A 17,042-nucleotide genomic window follows, 5' to 3' on the forward strand; every position below is an offset into this window, starting at 1 on the left:
GGACCAAGACATTTTTAGTTTTATCTCTGAAACAACACAAAAACAATAACTTCATCAACCTCACAGTTAAAAAGCTGAACATGGTTAAAAACATTCTAACGAGTCATGTGTTGGTCCACAGCGCCACATGTGGAGTTCACCAAGCCTCTGCAGGACGTGGAGGTCAAAGAGAAAGAATCCGCCAAGTTTGAATGTGAAGTGTCCCGAGAGTCAGCTAAGGTGGGGCCTGCAGCGTCATTAAACATCTACGGCTGCTTCAACGTGAAGCTTTGACGACTTACATCAATAATTTGGTGACTTTGTGTGCAGGTTCGCTGGTTCAAGGACGGCAGTGAGATCAGGAAAGGAAAGAAATACGAGATCATCGCTAAGGGAGTCCAGAGGATCCTGATCATCCATAAGTCAGTGTTTGATGATGAAGCCGAGTACGAATGTGACGCCAGGACCTCCAAGAGCTCCGGCATGCTCACTGTCATCGGTGAGAGTTCAGCTTTTATTTTAAACTTGGTATCGACGTCTCGATGAGAACTAGGACGCAGGAATAAAGGTCGGGGTCACACTAACACCTTCTGCCGCTGCTGTTGTGTTTCTTCTCCCAGAGGAGGCAGCCAGGTTCACCAAGAACCTGTCCAACGTGGAGGGCATGGAGACGGACAGCGTGAAGATGATCTGCGAGGTGTCCAAGGCCAGCGCTGAGGTCACATGGTACAAAGGAGACGAGGAGCTGCCTGAGGGCGGCCGCTACGAGCAGATCATGGACGGACGCAAGAGGATCCTGATCATCCAGGACCTGAGGATGGAGGATGCCGGAGAGTACAACTGCAGGCTGAGTCCCACCACCAAGACTTCGGCCATATTGAAACTCAACGGTGAGAACGTTAAGCTAGCTGTTTCCACCTTTAGAGGCTATGGAAAAGTGAAATCACCATTAAAACATTTTATCTTCTCTCTTTAGAGCTGGCAGCTGAGTTCATCGCCCGTCCTCAGAACCAGGAGGTGGTGGAGGGCGAGAAGGCCGAGTTCACCTGCTCTGTGTCCAAGGAGACCTACGAGGTGAAATGGTTCAGAGGTAGAAAGGAAGTAGAAGTTGGAGACAAATACACTATCATCAGTGAGGGGAAGAGAAGGGCTCTTATTGTGAAAAACTGTGACCTGAAGGATGAGGGAGGCTACGTAGCCCACATCGGCACTGTTAAGGCCTCGGCTGATCTGGTTGTGATCGGTAAGACTGTTTTAGAGACTTTTTTATCCCGAATCTCAGCCTAAATGATCTCAGAGCACATCTGTAATCACATATTTGTTTGTTTTCAGAAAAACTGAGGATCATAACACCAATCAGAGACACCGAGGTGAAGGAGGGAAGTGAGATTGTGTTCAACTGTGAGACGAACACGGAGGGAGCTAAGGCAAAGTGGCTGAAGAACGAGGAGACAATATTTGAAAGCAGCAAGTACATGATGGCTCAGAGAGACAACGTCTTCTCTCTGAGGATCAGAGACGCCAACAAGTCTGATGAGTCCAGCTACACCATCAGCCTGACCAATCAGAGAGGAGAGGCAGCCAAGTGCACAGCCAGCGCAAGAGTCACAGGTACTCACCTGGATTCATCCAGACTTTTAGTCCAGGCTTGTTCCTTTGTCAGTCGTGCTGTGTGTCTTTAGACCACAGGTCCTTCATTTAATCCTCTGCAGATATTCTTAAACTTTTCATCTTTATTCAAGCATTTAAATGTGAGATAAAATATGTAGAGCCTAGCTTCAAACGTATGAAAATGCTCCTTATCGTCCACAGAGGAGAAACTCAAGTTCCTGGATCCCATCGAGGACATTGAGACTCAGGAGAAGAAGACCATCAGCTTCGTGTGCAAGGTGAACCGTCCCGAGGTGACGGTGAAGTGGATGAAGGCCGGCCAGGAGCTGACGCTCAGCAAACGCATCGTCTACAGAGCCGATGGCCTCAAACACACCCTGACCATCAAGGACTGCGTGATGGACGACGAAGGCGAGTACACCGCCGTGGTCGGAGATGACAAGTGCTCTGCTGAGCTCATTATCAGCGAGGCACCTACAGACTTCACAGCGCAGCTCAAAGACCAGACCATCACTGAGTTTGAGGATGCAGAGTTCACCTGCAAGCTGAGCAAAGAGAAGGCTGCGGTGAAGTGGTACAAGGACGGACGTGAGATCAGAGAGGGACCCAGGTATCACAGGATCCATCCATAACTGATTTTAGATCAAGTCGCATGGTGGGGAGGGTAAAAGGATTCAACTTCTATCTGGTGTATTTCTAGATATCACATGGAAAAGGAAGGCAAGACCTGCCGACTGGTCATCAAGGTGTGCAGACCTGATGATGAATGTGAATACGCATGTGGCATCGAAGAGAGGAGGACCAGAGCCAGGCTCTTTGTTGAAGGTAAAATCTGAAATTATGCCCGTATATTTAAGTCTCTGTTTGTTGCTTTCTATCGTCCCTCTCATCAATCCGTTTTTATTGGTGCAGAGACCCCGGTGGAGATCGTCAGGCCTCCTCAGGACATGTTTGAACCTCCAGGCTCGGACATCGTGTTCGAGGTGGAGCTGAACAAGGACAGAGTGGAGGTGAAATGGATGAGAAACAACATGATCATCGTCCAGGGAGACAAATATCAGATGATCAGCGAGGGGAAGGTCCACAGGCTTCAGGTCTGTGAGATCAGACCTCGAGATCAGGGAGAATACAGGATCGTGGCCAAAGACAAGGACGCCAGAGCCAAGCTGGAGCTGGCAGGTGAGTCAGGACTGAGGCACTCAGACATTTATTTATAGGTAGACATAGATGAGTGGATGCACTAAAGCAATAATTCAGTGGCATGACAAAGAGCTAGAACTGGTTCTGACTGTCAGACAGTAGATGGACAGTGGTGGGTCAAGAGGCCCAAGGTCTGGGCTGGTTCCTGTGGTGGTGTGATTGGTAGAAATCATTTATTTCATGGAACACGTGCATACTTTGTGATCAACTTTGAATTTTAAAGAACTAGTTACATGTATGGGGGTCAAATTGGTGCATAAATAATGACCTTCTGACACTAAAGATCTCATCAAATCACCGTCAAGTCCAAGCGTAGGTTTCTGCCAGATTTGACAAAAATCTTTCAGTGCATTTGGAAAATATGAACTAACAGCAACCTATGACCTTTAAAATGTGTTCTCTTCATCTCTGAATCAGAGCAGATATTTATGCAAAGTTTGAAGAAAGTTTCTCAAAGTGTTGTTGAGACATTGGATTTAAAAGAACTGCTTTGAAAGACCAGAAAACCAGAAAACACAATAGTAGATGGACTTGAGCTTGTGTGATGGTTTCCTAGTTATCTGACTACTCTAGTCTGTTAAGCCCTTACCATCACACACCGAAGCCAAAGGCTGGTATTTAGAGTGTCTGTCAGTATTAACTAATCCCATTCGTGAACTTTACAAAGAGACAAAGATTTTTAGAGAGATCCTCGGCAGCCAGCGTCGTCCCCGATAGTGCTAGTGTCACTCCTAGCTGTCTCTGATTCTGGTAATGCCAGTGCATTCAAAACATTCACACGTCTCTCTTCTTTCTTCCCCACAGCCGTTCCAAAGATTAAAACCACCGACCAGAATCTGGTCACTGATGCTGGTAAGCCCTTCATCATGAGCGTGCCCTATGACGCCTATCCTCGTGCTGATGCCGAGTGGTTCTTCGAGGGTTCTAGTCTGCCTGTGCAGAACATCGACACCTCCATTGATAGGACTGAGTTCAGACTGAAGAGCCCCAGCAAGGAGGACCAGGGCCGCTACAAGGTGGTGATCAAGAACAAACACGGACAAGGAGAGGCCTTCATCAACCTGGACGTGATCGGTAAGTCTGGGGGACAACCTTCATCTCTGAGTGGTTGAAGGTAAGGTTCTAGATCTGTGTATGAGTTTTTAAATGCTGTGCTGTTATGTTCCAGATGTTCCTGGACCCGTCAAGAACCTGAGAGTAGTAGACACTGCTGATGGAGAGGTCAGTTTGGCATGGGAGGAGCCTGAGAGCGATGGAGGAAGCAAGATCATCGCATATGTGGTTGAGAGACGTGATGTGAAGCGTAAGACCTGGACCCTGGCTACAGATCGTGCAGATGCACCAGAGTACTGCGTCAGTGGCCTCCAGAAGGACAACATGTACCTGTTCAGAGTCTGCGCAAGAAATCGTGTCGGCAGTGGACCCCTCGTCGCCACTGAGGATGCTGTCCAGGCCAAGAACAAGTTTGGTAAGACACACCCCCAGTTCCCCCATTTAAGTGTTCTCTTAACTCTGTACTGGAAAACGTGTCTAATGGCTGTTTGCCTTCATCATCAGATGTACCAGACGCTCCTGAGAACGTCGAAGTTGGTGAGGTGAACAGGTTTGGTGCCACCGTTCACTGGGAGCCTCCTAAGTTTGACGGCGGCTCTGAAATCACAGCTTACGTGATTGAGCTCCGTGACAGGACGTCTGTGAGGTGGGAGGCAGCCATGGTTTGCGGCGCCAATGACCGCTCGGCTACACTGAACGATGTGGTGGAGAACAAGGAGTACATCTTCAGAGTCCGCGCCGAGAACAAGGCCGGCATCGGCAGGCCAAGCGCCGCAACCAAACCTGTCAAGATCATGGATCCTATCGGTGAATAAGAAACAGAAACTTAAATGTCTGTTCTATCATGTGAGAAACATCACCGACATTAAACACGCTGTCTTATATTTGCAGAGAGACCAAGCCCACCTCTGAACCTGAACTTCTGCGACCAAATCAAGACTGCTGTCACGCTAACCTGGGAGACGCCAACCAGCAACGGTGGCAGCATGATCACCGGCTACATCATCGAGAAGTGTGATGACGGCTCTGACAAGTGGCTCCGCTGTAACGCCAGACTGTGTCCAGACCTCTCCTACCGGGTACAAACCAACACTTGAGCCACTTTCTTAACCCTGGTCCACTTAACCAGATCCAGGGCTTAATCAAGGGGACGTTTTTGTCTAGAGCCAAAGAGCTGACTCTGGGACAGAGAAAACAAGACAGACAAGACAGTGGTGTAACACAAACATGAATGTGAAAGCAGAGCAGCAGTAGTCCAGGGAGGAGGTCGGCTGTCTCCTGTGTGGGCCTCAGAGGTGTCAGAAGTATTCACATTCATTATGGAGACTAGGGTTTAAAAGCCTTCTGTAGAAGTACAGATACTAGGGTTTAAAAGACATTTGTATGATGTAAATACATTCAAGAACCAGATATGTGTACTACTGAGCATTAATATGAGTTTATGGAGCAGAAGATATGATGAATAGTTGCCTATAAGTATTGGTCTTCCTGCCTACCAACCTCCTCGCTGGTGATTGGTTGGGACATTTTGCTCCAGTTAGGGTAAGTCTTTGAGTCTCTGCCACAGACATCTTCATACTAGGCTACATACGTCTGCTATTTCCTTGCTGGAGTGTGACGTGATTTGTGTCGTGTGCAGGTGCGATGGATCGCGTACAAACCAATAGGGTGTCAGAATGGTATTATGTTTATACTTCTCATCCAACCACAATCAAAATCACTCTATCTGGATGGCGCGATTTATCTGGATAGGTTTTTGGGTTCTTTATTTGTGTTTTTTTGAACGATGGCAAGCCAGAATGAAAACAAGCTGAAATGAAATAGGAGTAACGAGGCTATTTTTAAAATGTAAGGAGTAGAAGTGAAAAGTCAGCTAAATAATAATTACTCCAGTAAAGTATAGATACCCAAAATTTCTACTTGAGTAAGGTAACGAAGTATTTGTACTTAGTTACTTGGCACCTCTGGTGGGCCTGGGATAATATAAAGAATAATAAATCTTAGGGAGCTACCAGTGCTAGTGCAGAGAAATGCAAACTGTTTTACATCAAACCAACTGCAAACCAGGCCTAGACCAGCACCAACCCTGAAACTGGATTGGTGCTGTCCAAGTCCACCTTAACTAAACTTGTGCTGCCCGGTGGATGTGATTACTTTTCAGAAAATTGTTTTTTAAAACATGATTTTCTGATTTCACAGCTTCGTTGATGCAGAAGTAGTTTCCTTGGTCATGAGGGCACTAATGTGGTGTTGTTCTCTGTAGGTGTCTGGTCTAAAACCTGGTCAGAAGTACCTCTACAGAGTCTGTGCTGAAAACGCTGCTGGTGTCTCCGACCCTGCAGAGCAGCTTGGACCTCTGCTTGCCGACGATCCTCATGGTATGGAACAAAATGTCTCTCTTTCTTGTTACAGCCAACTGAAACTGTGTTCAACCTAAAACAAAGGATTTGTTTTATTTATTAATCAGCCAATCAATATGTGTGCAACCATCTGTTCAAAGACACTAATATGTCCCCTAAAATGACCCCCCTCTTGCAGTTGGTCCCACGTTGGACCTGAGTGCCTTCAGGAACGGCCTGGAGGTGATCGTCCCTCAACCTCTCACCATCAGAGTCCCCATCACCGGCTACCCGACGCCCACGGCTAAGTGGATGTTCGGAGAGAAGGAGCTGACCACCGCTGATGAGCGTGTCACCATGGTGACAAAGCCCACTTACACAGAGTTGACAGTCTCTCCAAGCGTCCGTCCAGACAAAGGCACCTACGGCCTCACACTGGAGAACGACGTCTCATCAGTCTCTGGAGAAATCGAAGTCAACGTCATCGGTAAAACTCTCTCCCTCATGAACGATGTCATCTGTATCAATAACATATGAAAACTTTGGTTTGAGTCATTTTTGGTGCTTTTACTTCCCAGCATGCCCCAGTGCTCCCAAGGACTTTAAGGTGGCTGAAGTGACCAGACATCACGTCCACTTGATGTGGGAGGTTCCTGAGCATGACGGAGGAAGTCCAGTCACTCACTACCAGATTGAGAAGAGAGAAGTGTCCCGTAAGACCTGGGCCAAGGTACACCTAAGTCTAGATTCAGAAACCATCTGCCAAAGCTGTGTTGATACAGTCCATAAGTCTTCTGCAGCTTCTGTGTCCTCACTATGGTGATGGGTGTTTTTTCCAGGTGGCCACTGGTGTCCTGGACCTGGAGCACACAGTTACAGATGTGATTGAAGGAAAGGAGTACCTGTTTAGCGTCACAGCGTGCAACAAATGTGGACCTGGAGAGCCAGCATACATCGATGAGCCCGTCAATGTGTCCTCTCCTGCCAGTGAGTCTTCATTCTGTCATAGAAAAACTAAAGAGACATCTTTATGTCAAAGACGAACTCAAAGATGACCCTACCTTTCTCTCCAGCTGTTCCTGATCCTCCTGAGAACCTGAAGTGGCGTGACAAGAGTGGCAAGACCATCTTCTTGTCTTGGGAACCTCCTAAGTACGACGGTGGAGCCCCACTCAAAGGTTACGTTGTGGACAAATGTCAGCGTGGTACTGACAAGTGGGAACCATGCGGTGACCCCATCCCTGAACTGAAGTAAGCCTCAATATTTAGTCACCTCATGATGAGGTTCTTTGGTACAGAAAGTATTTACAATCTGTTTCTGCTCCTAGGTTCCAGGTGACCGGCCTGATCGAGGGTCAGTGGTACGCCTACAGAGTCAGAGCGTTCAACAAGCTGGGAGCTGGCCGACCATGCAGAGCGACTGACGAGATCCAGGCTGTGGATGCCAGAGGTAGACCAGTTCCTTTTTACCGGATGGTCTTGGCTTAAACACTGGTTTAACTGGGCTAAGATGGGCTGCAGTGGGATCCAGACTAAGATGATTAATATCAGCTCACAAATGAATGAGCTGGATGATAGTTTAGGGACTGAATGTACGGTTGCCAACAATTTAAAATCTTACCTGATTTAAAACATGGGAGACCACGGACATAAGGACAGTGTCCAGGCACACGAGACAGTGGTTTTAGATCTTTTTTGGCCCAAGGCACACTTCAAATCAGGCCAAAATCTGAAGGCACACCTTAATGTTTAGTTGTAGCAATAATGTGTGGTTGTGCAAATTCCTATGGGCCACCAAGACCTGCCTAAGGGCACACTCCTGCTGATTGTAGGAGCAACTTAAGAGTGGAGATTCCTGGTGTGCATTCTTCTAAAGAAGAAGAATCTGGGTAAAATGCAGGTTGAGAAGACAGCATAGTTGTTTATTTTATTTTTATGTGTTTATTTTAAAACTAACTAACATCAGCTGGTGACACTGGCCAGTCCACTCACATTGATTGGCTTTTTAGACAGACAGCCTGATCTAGAACCACCAATGTCTGACGTTAGATATTTATGACTGCTCCATCCCAGCCAGGGGCTGCAGAATAACCATACTGACACCACATACTTGAGGAGTATTTGGACAATATATTTATACCTTTAGGGCCAAAAATGACCTATCATTATGCAAGTCTAATGGAAACGAAACTAAAAGTCTCAGGATTAGATTGAGGAGAATAACTGTCTTTCTTGGGTCTCACACTTGTTTTTGAATCTCCTTGCAGAGCCCCCAGAGATCCAGCTGGATGTGAAGCTTCTGGCTGGCCTGACTTCCAGAGCTGGAACCAAGATCGAGCTGCCAGCTGATGTCACTGGAAAGCCTGACCCCAGGGTGAAATGGACCAAGGCTGACCATGTCCTGCGTGCCGATGACCGCATCGCCATCGACACCCAGCCGGGGCACTCCAAGTTGTCCATTTCCAACACCACCAGAGGAGACACCGCCACCTACATTATTGAGGCAGTCAACGCCTGCGGGCGTGCCACTGCGACCATTGATGTCAACATTCTCGGTACAAAACCAGACATAAATCTGATTATTTGGTTCTGGGAGCTCATATGAAGCTTTGAAACTTTACATATGTCTTGTCTGTTCCAGAAAAATATCAAATTTACCAACCAGAGTGTTTTTTTTTATCTTCTCAGACAAACCCGGTCCACCCGCTGCCTTCGATATTTCTGAGATCACCAACGAGTCCTGTTTCCTGGCGTGGAACCCTCCCAGAGATGATGGTGGCTCAGTCATCACCAACTACATTGTGGAGAGTCGGCAGACAGACAAGGAGGAATGGGTGAAGCTGTCAGCCACTGTGAAACACACCACCTTCAAGGCCTGCAAGCTCACAGCCATGAAGGAGTACATCTTCAGGATCAGCGCTGAGAACCAGTATGGCATCGGCGAGCCTGCAGAGCACACACCAATCATTGCCAAATACTCATTTGGTATGTTGTAGAGTCCCTTCATGTGCATGAAAGACTCAATCCAGAGCGGTAAAATGATTATTTCTGTTGTTTCATCCCGTAACTCCCCCTTCCTCAGATCCTCCTGGTCCTCCTACCAGAGTCACTCCTTCTGACATCGCCAAGGACGCCGTGACTCTGACCTGGTTTGAGCCAGACGAGGACGGCGGCAGCCCCATCACAGGATACTGGGTTGAGAAGTTCGATCCTGAGAGCGACAAGTGGATGAAATGCAACAAACTTCCAGTCAAGGACACCACCTTCAGGTAGAGATGGCAAACAGAAAAACAGGATAATCAGTTACAGAAAAGGGGTTCATGTGTTCAACCCTGCTGTCATGTGTCTGCAGGGTGAAGGGACTCCCCACCAAGAAGAAGTATCGCTTCAGGGTTCTGGCTGAGAATCTGGCTGGACCTGGAAAACCCAGTGCAGAGACAGATCCCGTCCTCATCAAAGATCCTATTGGTCAGTCACATATCAGTCTTTCACAGATTCATCGCCATCGCTGTTTAGATGACATCTTTAAGGGTTAGACTAGACATGAGAGTCATTTATAAATAATAGTATTGTAATGTTCTTCAGATCCTCCATGGGCTCCTGGCAAGCCCGTCGTCAGGGAAGTGGGTAAGACCACCGCCCTGCTGGCGTGGACCAGACCAGAGCACGATGGTGGAGCAAAGATTGAAGGCTACATCATTGAGCTCCAGAAAACAGGCAGCGAGGAATGGATCCGTATCGCAGAGGACGTTCCACAGACGGAGCATCAGCTGACAGGCCTGAAGGAGAAGCAGGAGTACTCGTTCAGGGTCAAAGCCGTCAACAAAGCCGGGGAGAGTGAACCCAGCGACCCCAGTGACCCTGTTGTCTGCAAGGAGAGGCTCTGTAAGTCCAACATGAACAATGTGGTCCTTAACCAAAGATTAGTGGGTCAGAGAAACTCTCGAATAGCCAAGTCAGAGTCACTGGGCTTTTCTCCAGACTCCGACCATCACTCCCTGATTCTGTGGCTGAAACACTCATTCATGCTTTCATAACCTCCCGCCTGGACTACTGTAATGGAGTCCTGTCTGGAGTTCCCAGCAAAACCCTGGACAGGCTTCAGTACGTCCAAAACTCTGCAGCTAGAGTTCTCACCCGCACTAGACCCTGGCAACACATCACTCCGACCCTCATCCACCTCCACTGGCTCCCTATCAAGTCCCGTATCAACTACAAAGTCCTCCTCCTCACATACAAATCTCTCCATGCTCTGGCTCCCCAGTACCTTTCTGATCTCCTCCATCCATACACACCATCCCACAACCTTCCATCTTCAGACACCGGCCTACTTTCCATGCCCAAAACCAAACTCCGAACCTATGGAGACAGAGCCTTCAGTGCTGCAGCTCCCACCCTCTAGAACACTCTTCCTGCAGACATTCATAGCGCTCCATCTCTGGACATTTTCAAAAAAACCATAATGTTCCTGTGTCACTCCTTATCCCAAACCCCCCACCCTCATTCATTCACTCACCCATCCTTCCCTTCATTCTTTAGCGTAGCAAAGTCAATAGAGACAAACTTGTCTCAATCCCCAAATCTAACAATTCCAAAAAAAAAGGTAGATACAATTATCCTGACAATAACAGATTTTTTTTCCTGAGGATTACACAAACAGCCCATAGACAACACTTGGCAACACTTATATCTGTCAAGATTAACTTTTTTATAACTTTTCTTAAGTTTTTTAACATTTTCACTCATTTTCACATGTTTTTCTAACCCATGCATATGAGTTGTTTTAAGTAATCTCTTGGAGACAAACTTGATGAGACATAATTTTTAATAATTAATATATAATAAAACATAAATAGCACAAATAAGCACATGATGTTGAAATGTAATGCGCGCACCTGAAAGAGGGATTCAAAGTTTTCCTGTTTCCTGCAGATCCTCCGTCGGCTCCTCAGTGGCTGGAGGTGGCCAACATCACCAAGATCAACGCTGACCTGAAGTGGCAGGCTCCCAGCAGTGATGGAGGCTCACCCATCACAAACTACGTGGTGGAGAAGAGAGACGTAAGGAGGAAGGCCTGGCAGACTGTGGACACCACGGTCAAGGAACTGAAGTACACGGTGACTCCTCTAAACGAAGGATCTCTGTATGTGTTCCGCGTGGCGGCAGAAAATGCCGTGGGCATGGGTGAATTCTGTGAGATGGAGGACGCCGTGCTTGCCAAGGACACTTTCAGTAAGTCCTCAGCTGAGACAAGCAGGTCAAGATTTTACATTCAACTCACTAAGGTCAAAAACAGGGCCTGCTTTTACCTTAGCTTAACCTCCCAGTGCATCCATAAACAGCCTAGAGTGAGGGTTTGTGTTCACAGTGATGCCACCATTGATTTTCATGCCTGTCTTGTTTTCTGCAGCAACTCCTGGACCGCCCTACGCCCTGACCGTGGTGGAGGTTACCAAGAGACACGTGGACCTGAAATGGGAGCCTCCCCAGAGTACTGGTGGAAGACCCATAACCAAGTAAGAATAAGACCTAGCCATTGTAGCTTAAGGCCATATTTCACAGAGAAGAATGGCACGTAAATCTTTCCAGTGAATTCTGCAAACTTTCGAACCTACCTGGCTCTATTTTGGGAAAAACTTAAGAACAGTTCAGCTGATATAATCCCCTTTTTCCTTCCAGGTACGTGATTGAGAAGAAGGAGAAGTTGGGAACTCGCTGGCTGAAATGCTGCAAGACTCCAGACAGACAGACGCAGTTCAAGGTGACGGACGTGGATGAAGGATCTGAGGTTCAGTTCCAGGTCCGAGCTGAGAACGAGGCTGGAGTTGGAGATCCAAGTGAACCCACCATGATCCTCACCATCGAGGATGCAACCAGTAAGAGACCAGCACACGTTCAAATCAAACACAGAAATGACTGAAGGTTTTGAACTTGAACCTTAACGCATCCTTTTCTCTCATAAGGTGCTCCGTCTCCTCCCCTGGAGGTCGCCATCCCTGACGCCAGCAGAGAGCACATCAATGTCACCTGGAAGCCTCCTACCAAAGACGGCGGCAGCCCGATCACCGGCTACCATGTTGAGGTGGCAGAGGCTCGTCCAGAGCTGAAGTGGCTCAGGGTCAACGCCAGACCCGTCAAGGAGCTCAAATTCAGGATTGATGATGGAATCAAACCTGAGAAGAAGTACGTCATCAGGGTCCGCGCCATCAATGCTGTTGGTGTTAGCGATCCCTCCGAGATCTCTGACAAAGTCTTCACCAAGGACCCCGACTGTAAGCATCAACAGAACTACATTTCACTGATAAGAAGCATCGCTCTTGAACAACCTGGAATGATAATGATCGTGTCATCTCTTCCCTAGGTGCTCCAACCATCAACCTGGAGGCACAGGACGTGGTCGTGGTTGAAGGTGAGAAGCTGCACCTGAACGTCCCATACAGGGCCATCCCGACTCCTAAGATGGTTTGGCAGAAGGACACAGTGGAGTGTAAGGCCGGCGACCGTCTCTCTATGACTGTGGAGATGAATGATGCTCACCTGGAGCTGCTGAAGTGCACACGTGCCGACGCCGGTGCCTATGCCATCATTCTGGAGAACAGCCTGGGAACTGCCACCGGGACCATCAACGTCAAAGTCATTGGTATGATGTTCTTCAAATCCAACACTTGGGTCGATGAGGAATCAAGTGAATCTATCTGTATACCAGTCCATCATTGGTTTCTCATTATAGTCTGTGTTTATAATAGCCATAGTCACCCAGGAGTCACCACATGGTTGGATTTCCTTTTGCACCTGAAAGTTTTACATTTCAGCTGTTGCCATGTAGTTTCTTCATTTCTCGTTTTTTGTTTTTCATTTTTCAAATTCTTATATATGTTTAAAATTAAAATTGGTAATAATCACCAATTAACCGATTAAAATATGTGTGCCTGACTCTGGTCTTCATCCTACAAGTTTGAATTTTAAACTCTACTGCTGAGAAGTTTCAGTTATTATCCAAAACAAGAATGCACCAGCCCTCTTTTTAATGCTTTCCTGATCCTGCAGGACTCCCTGGCCAGTGTAAAGACATCACCTCCAGCGATGCCACTAAGAACTCCTGCAAGATCAGCTGGCAGGCCCCAGAGGATGACGGAGGCACCCCGATTGTCAGCTACACCCTGGAGCGCCGCGAAGCCTCCAAGAAGACGTACATGCCCGTCATGTCTGGGGAGAACGTCCTGACCTACACCGTCAAAGACCTCTACATCAACTGTGAGTACTACTTCAGAATCAAGGCCGTGAACAAGGTGGGAGCAGGAGAGTACCTGGAGCTTCGCAACCCAGTCATCTGTGAGGAAATCAAACGTGAGTCCTGGACGCTCCAACATTCTTATTTTTAATGATTCATGAAAGAATTCTGATATGAGTGGCTCTTTGTCTTTTCCACCATAAATTCAATCACCACTCTGTAATGTGTCTACAGAGAAACCAGACCCCCCCATCCAGGTGGAGGCCCAAGATCCCTCATCAAAGTCCATCACCGTCACCTGGAAGGCTCCGGACTACGATGGTGGGTGTCCCATCCAGGGCTACATTGTGGAAAAGATGGAGAAAGATGGGGACCGCTATGAGAGGGTCACCCCAAGCCTGGTGCCTGGTTTCTCATATGTGGTGACTGGCCTGAAGGAGGACATGGAGTACCAGTTCCGAGTCCGTGCTGAGAATGCAGCTGGAGTCAGCGAGCCATCACGTAGTACGCAGATGATAAAGGCTGCAGACCCTGTTGGTAAGAAAACTCAGGCTTTTTGCTAAAAATCTCCTGGTGAATCTTTATTTTAAACCCTTTAACTTAAAACACCTCGCCGTTTTTCAGAAAAACCAAAGGTCACCCTCCACGCCCGCGTGCAGTCTGGTCTGTGCATTAAAAAAGGTGAGGAGATTCGCATTGACGCCTACGTCTCAGGCTCCCCGTATCCTAAAATCACCTGGATGAGGAACAGCGAGGATGTCACCAAAGAGCCCGCCAAGAAAATCATCCCTGTGGTGAGGAAAAAGAAATCCAAGGCCAAGGTTAGTCCTCGGAGAGATGGGAGAGTATCAACTCTGATTTCAGTGATTCTTCTGTAAACCTCTTCTTATTGTGCTCCTTTCAGGTTCCTGAACCCGAGCCTGAGTATGTGACTCCTCTGCGTGAGCGTCTTGGACTGGATCAGACCAAGAGAGGTCAGACTGCCCTGATGATCCGTGATGCCGTCAGAGCTGACCATGGAAACTTCACCATCCAGGTGGAGAATCAGCATGGAGTTGCCAGCGCCTCCTGCATTGTTAATGTGCTCGGTAGGTTTCAGTGAACCCTACGTGGCACTGCCTATAGGTGGTGGTTCACACGTTTAACTATGCTGGAACAGTTTTATATCTGGTCATAAATACCAGAACTACAGATGAACAGAGGACAGGGGTCATCAAGAACATCTGCACAAGGGCCAGATTTAGTCTTTACAGAGTCTCTGGGGGCCGGACTTCCTAATAAAGAACAATTAAATCAATGTGTTGTTCTGATTAACATATTTTTTATTAGTATTTTCTTTCAAAATGCAGGACATTTTTAGGCATTACCATTGAAATCTTTAATGCCGTAGACCTACAGAATTGGCCGGACTCCTGAAAATCCCAGAGAATGGGCCCTCAACAATTTTGACTGTGCACCAGTATGAATTCATGTTTCACACTTTTCACTACTTCACTGCTTCATTCTGCAATTTCTGCAACATTTTGTGCCACTTTTAACCAATTTTTGCCACATTTTGCTATTTTATTACCCACTTTCCTGCCTTTTTACCACTTCGCCATTGGCTATTTTTGCACCATTTTGCCACTTTTAACCCATTTTTGATACTTTTTGCCCTTTTTGCCCCTTTAATCCAATTTTTTGCCATTCTTTAACTCCTTTGAACCGCTTTCCTTGCCTGTCGTTTCCCTTTTGTGCCACTCCTTTATCCATATTTATTCTTTTTTTCCACCATTTTGTCCACTTTTAACCCATTATGATATACTTTTTGCCCCTTTATTCCTTTTAAACTGATGGTTTGCCACGTTTTAACCTCTTTTCACCACTTTTCCTGCAAGGTTTTGTCCCTTTGTGCCACTCCACAACCCATTTGGATGCCTATTGCTCATTTTTGCCACTTTAACCCATTTTCACCAATTTTTCCCGCCATTTTTGCCAATTTTAACACATTTTTTATGTTTAATATTAATGACTGATGAGGGAATTTCTGTAAAAACAAATCAAATGTGAAGTCATAATTTAAAAATATTTAACTATTAATTGTTTTGGGGGGTGGATTTAACAGCTGCAGACATTTAAAGCCAAAACATACTCTTAAAACCACATTTTCTTTTATTCTGAATTTAATAATCATCTGGGGGCCAGACAGGAAGCTTCGGGGGGCCTGATATAGCCCCCGGGCTGCCAGTTGATGATCAGTGAACTATAAAGTGTGGAGTATTTTCACAGAATTACAACGTGGTTCAATAATCTGTAGTCATGTTGAACCCATATTTGAGTACACGACCCCAAAGTCCAGTTCCATTTGGTCAGGGTGAAAGCGAGCACACAGGAACGGCACCTGAGTCCACCCTGAAGAAGAGATCATGCCAAGTATTGAGTTCTCATCGGAGAGTACTGTTTTAAATTCAGTTCTAAACATCTCCCGTCTCTTTGAAAACCATCGTATCCGTGCAGCAAAGGCCTCAGTTATCCAACATGCACGTAGGACAGGGTCGTTGATGGTGTCTCAGGAATGATCAAAACATCTGTAGCTGAGACTGAAAGGTCAGCTTCTGAGGGTCATTGGTATGTTAATGGTTGATGATTGGGCCCTCGATCTCAGTCATTCAGTTAGCGACTGTGAGAGTAAGTCAATGACTTATTTGATGAACACCATCAACATACCAAAGACCCTCAGAGAGTTATGGTAGAACTGATGAGGCCCTTTCGGTGAGCTGTAAGTCCTCAAGAATAACAACTAAGTCTTATGTGCTAATGAGATCAACCTTTGAGTTGCTATGATCCTGATAGCTAAAACTTTGTAAACTCAAGTCCTTCTTTGGTTAAGCTTTGGCCTCTATCCTGTCTCAGACAAACCTGGCGCTCCGATCAACTTCACCTTCGACGAGGTCAGAAACACGTCATGCATCTGTAACTGGGAGCCTCCGGAGGACGATGGAGGCAGCGAGATCCTGAACTACATCCTGGAGAAGAAGGACAACAAGAACGAGGAGATTGGCTGGATCACCGTCACCTCCACCCTGAAGGGCACCAGCTGCCCCATCACCAAACTCATCGAGGGCAAGGAGTACATCTTCAGGGTCACTGCCGAGAACAAGTACGGCTGTGGGTTTCCATGCATCTCTGAGCCACTAGTCGCCAAGAATATGTTCGGTAAGATACGACAAGAAAGAAAAAGAATCTAGCTCACATTTAAAGTTTTCCAAATATCAGCAAGGTTTGACCAAAATCACCAAACAGTCTTTTAAACACTAAAACCTTCATCCTTCTTCCGCAGATCCTCCTGATGCTCCAAACACCCCCAGAGTCCGCGAGGTGACAGCAAACTCTGCCCACATCTCCTGGCAGGAGCCAAAGGACAACGGTAGCCCGATCCTGGGCTACTGGATTGAGAGGAAGGAGGTGAACAGCAAACACTGGACCAGAGTCAACCGTGCCCTCCTCAACTCTCTGGAGGTCAAGGTCACCGGTCTGATGGAGGGACTCGTCTACATCTTCAGAGTGTGTGCCGAGAACCTGGCCGGACCTGGGCCCTTCAGTGAGCCCACCGACCGCATCGTCGCCATGGACGCCATCTGTAAGTCGCC

At 47.1% G+C, this 17,042-nt stretch overlaps 1 protein-coding gene across 1 annotated transcript in view; it reads left to right on the forward strand.

Moving 5' to 3' along the window:
• Positions 1-17,042, forward strand: part of LOC121523030 (titin-like) — a 109,941-nt gene that overhangs the window by 18,095 nt on the left and 74,804 nt on the right. The window contains exons 21-54 of the mRNA XM_041807760.1: positions 122-219; positions 310-478; positions 600-869; positions 956-1,222; positions 1,312-1,590; positions 1,792-2,200; positions 2,291-2,415; positions 2,503-2,769; positions 3,595-3,864; positions 3,959-4,258; positions 4,348-4,650; positions 4,735-4,922; positions 6,107-6,221; positions 6,382-6,669; positions 6,761-6,912; positions 7,022-7,169; positions 7,256-7,433; positions 7,511-7,632; positions 8,450-8,737; positions 8,871-9,167; positions 9,265-9,451; positions 9,535-9,650; positions 9,768-10,067; positions 11,115-11,414; positions 11,593-11,698; positions 11,862-12,058; positions 12,146-12,454; positions 12,544-12,822; positions 13,230-13,529; positions 13,648-13,950; positions 14,038-14,234; positions 14,318-14,501; positions 16,306-16,608; positions 16,733-17,032. Of these exons, the coding sequence (XP_041663694.1) occupies positions 122-219; positions 310-478; positions 600-869; positions 956-1,222; positions 1,312-1,590; positions 1,792-2,200; positions 2,291-2,415; positions 2,503-2,769; positions 3,595-3,864; positions 3,959-4,258; positions 4,348-4,650; positions 4,735-4,922; positions 6,107-6,221; positions 6,382-6,669; positions 6,761-6,912; positions 7,022-7,169; positions 7,256-7,433; positions 7,511-7,632; positions 8,450-8,737; positions 8,871-9,167; positions 9,265-9,451; positions 9,535-9,650; positions 9,768-10,067; positions 11,115-11,414; positions 11,593-11,698; positions 11,862-12,058; positions 12,146-12,454; positions 12,544-12,822; positions 13,230-13,529; positions 13,648-13,950; positions 14,038-14,234; positions 14,318-14,501; positions 16,306-16,608; positions 16,733-17,032 (7,914 nt within the window). The remainder of the gene's footprint in view (positions 1-121; positions 220-309; positions 479-599; positions 870-955; positions 1,223-1,311; positions 1,591-1,791; positions 2,201-2,290; positions 2,416-2,502; positions 2,770-3,594; positions 3,865-3,958; positions 4,259-4,347; positions 4,651-4,734; positions 4,923-6,106; positions 6,222-6,381; positions 6,670-6,760; positions 6,913-7,021; positions 7,170-7,255; positions 7,434-7,510; positions 7,633-8,449; positions 8,738-8,870; positions 9,168-9,264; positions 9,452-9,534; positions 9,651-9,767; positions 10,068-11,114; positions 11,415-11,592; positions 11,699-11,861; positions 12,059-12,145; positions 12,455-12,543; positions 12,823-13,229; positions 13,530-13,647; positions 13,951-14,037; positions 14,235-14,317; positions 14,502-16,305; positions 16,609-16,732; positions 17,033-17,042) is intronic.

This window comes from Cheilinus undulatus, linkage group 15 (assembly GCF_018320785.1).
Source record: "Cheilinus undulatus linkage group 15, ASM1832078v1, whole genome shotgun sequence".
Classification (NCBI taxonomy): domain Eukaryota; kingdom Metazoa; phylum Chordata; class Actinopteri; order Labriformes; family Labridae; genus Cheilinus; species Cheilinus undulatus.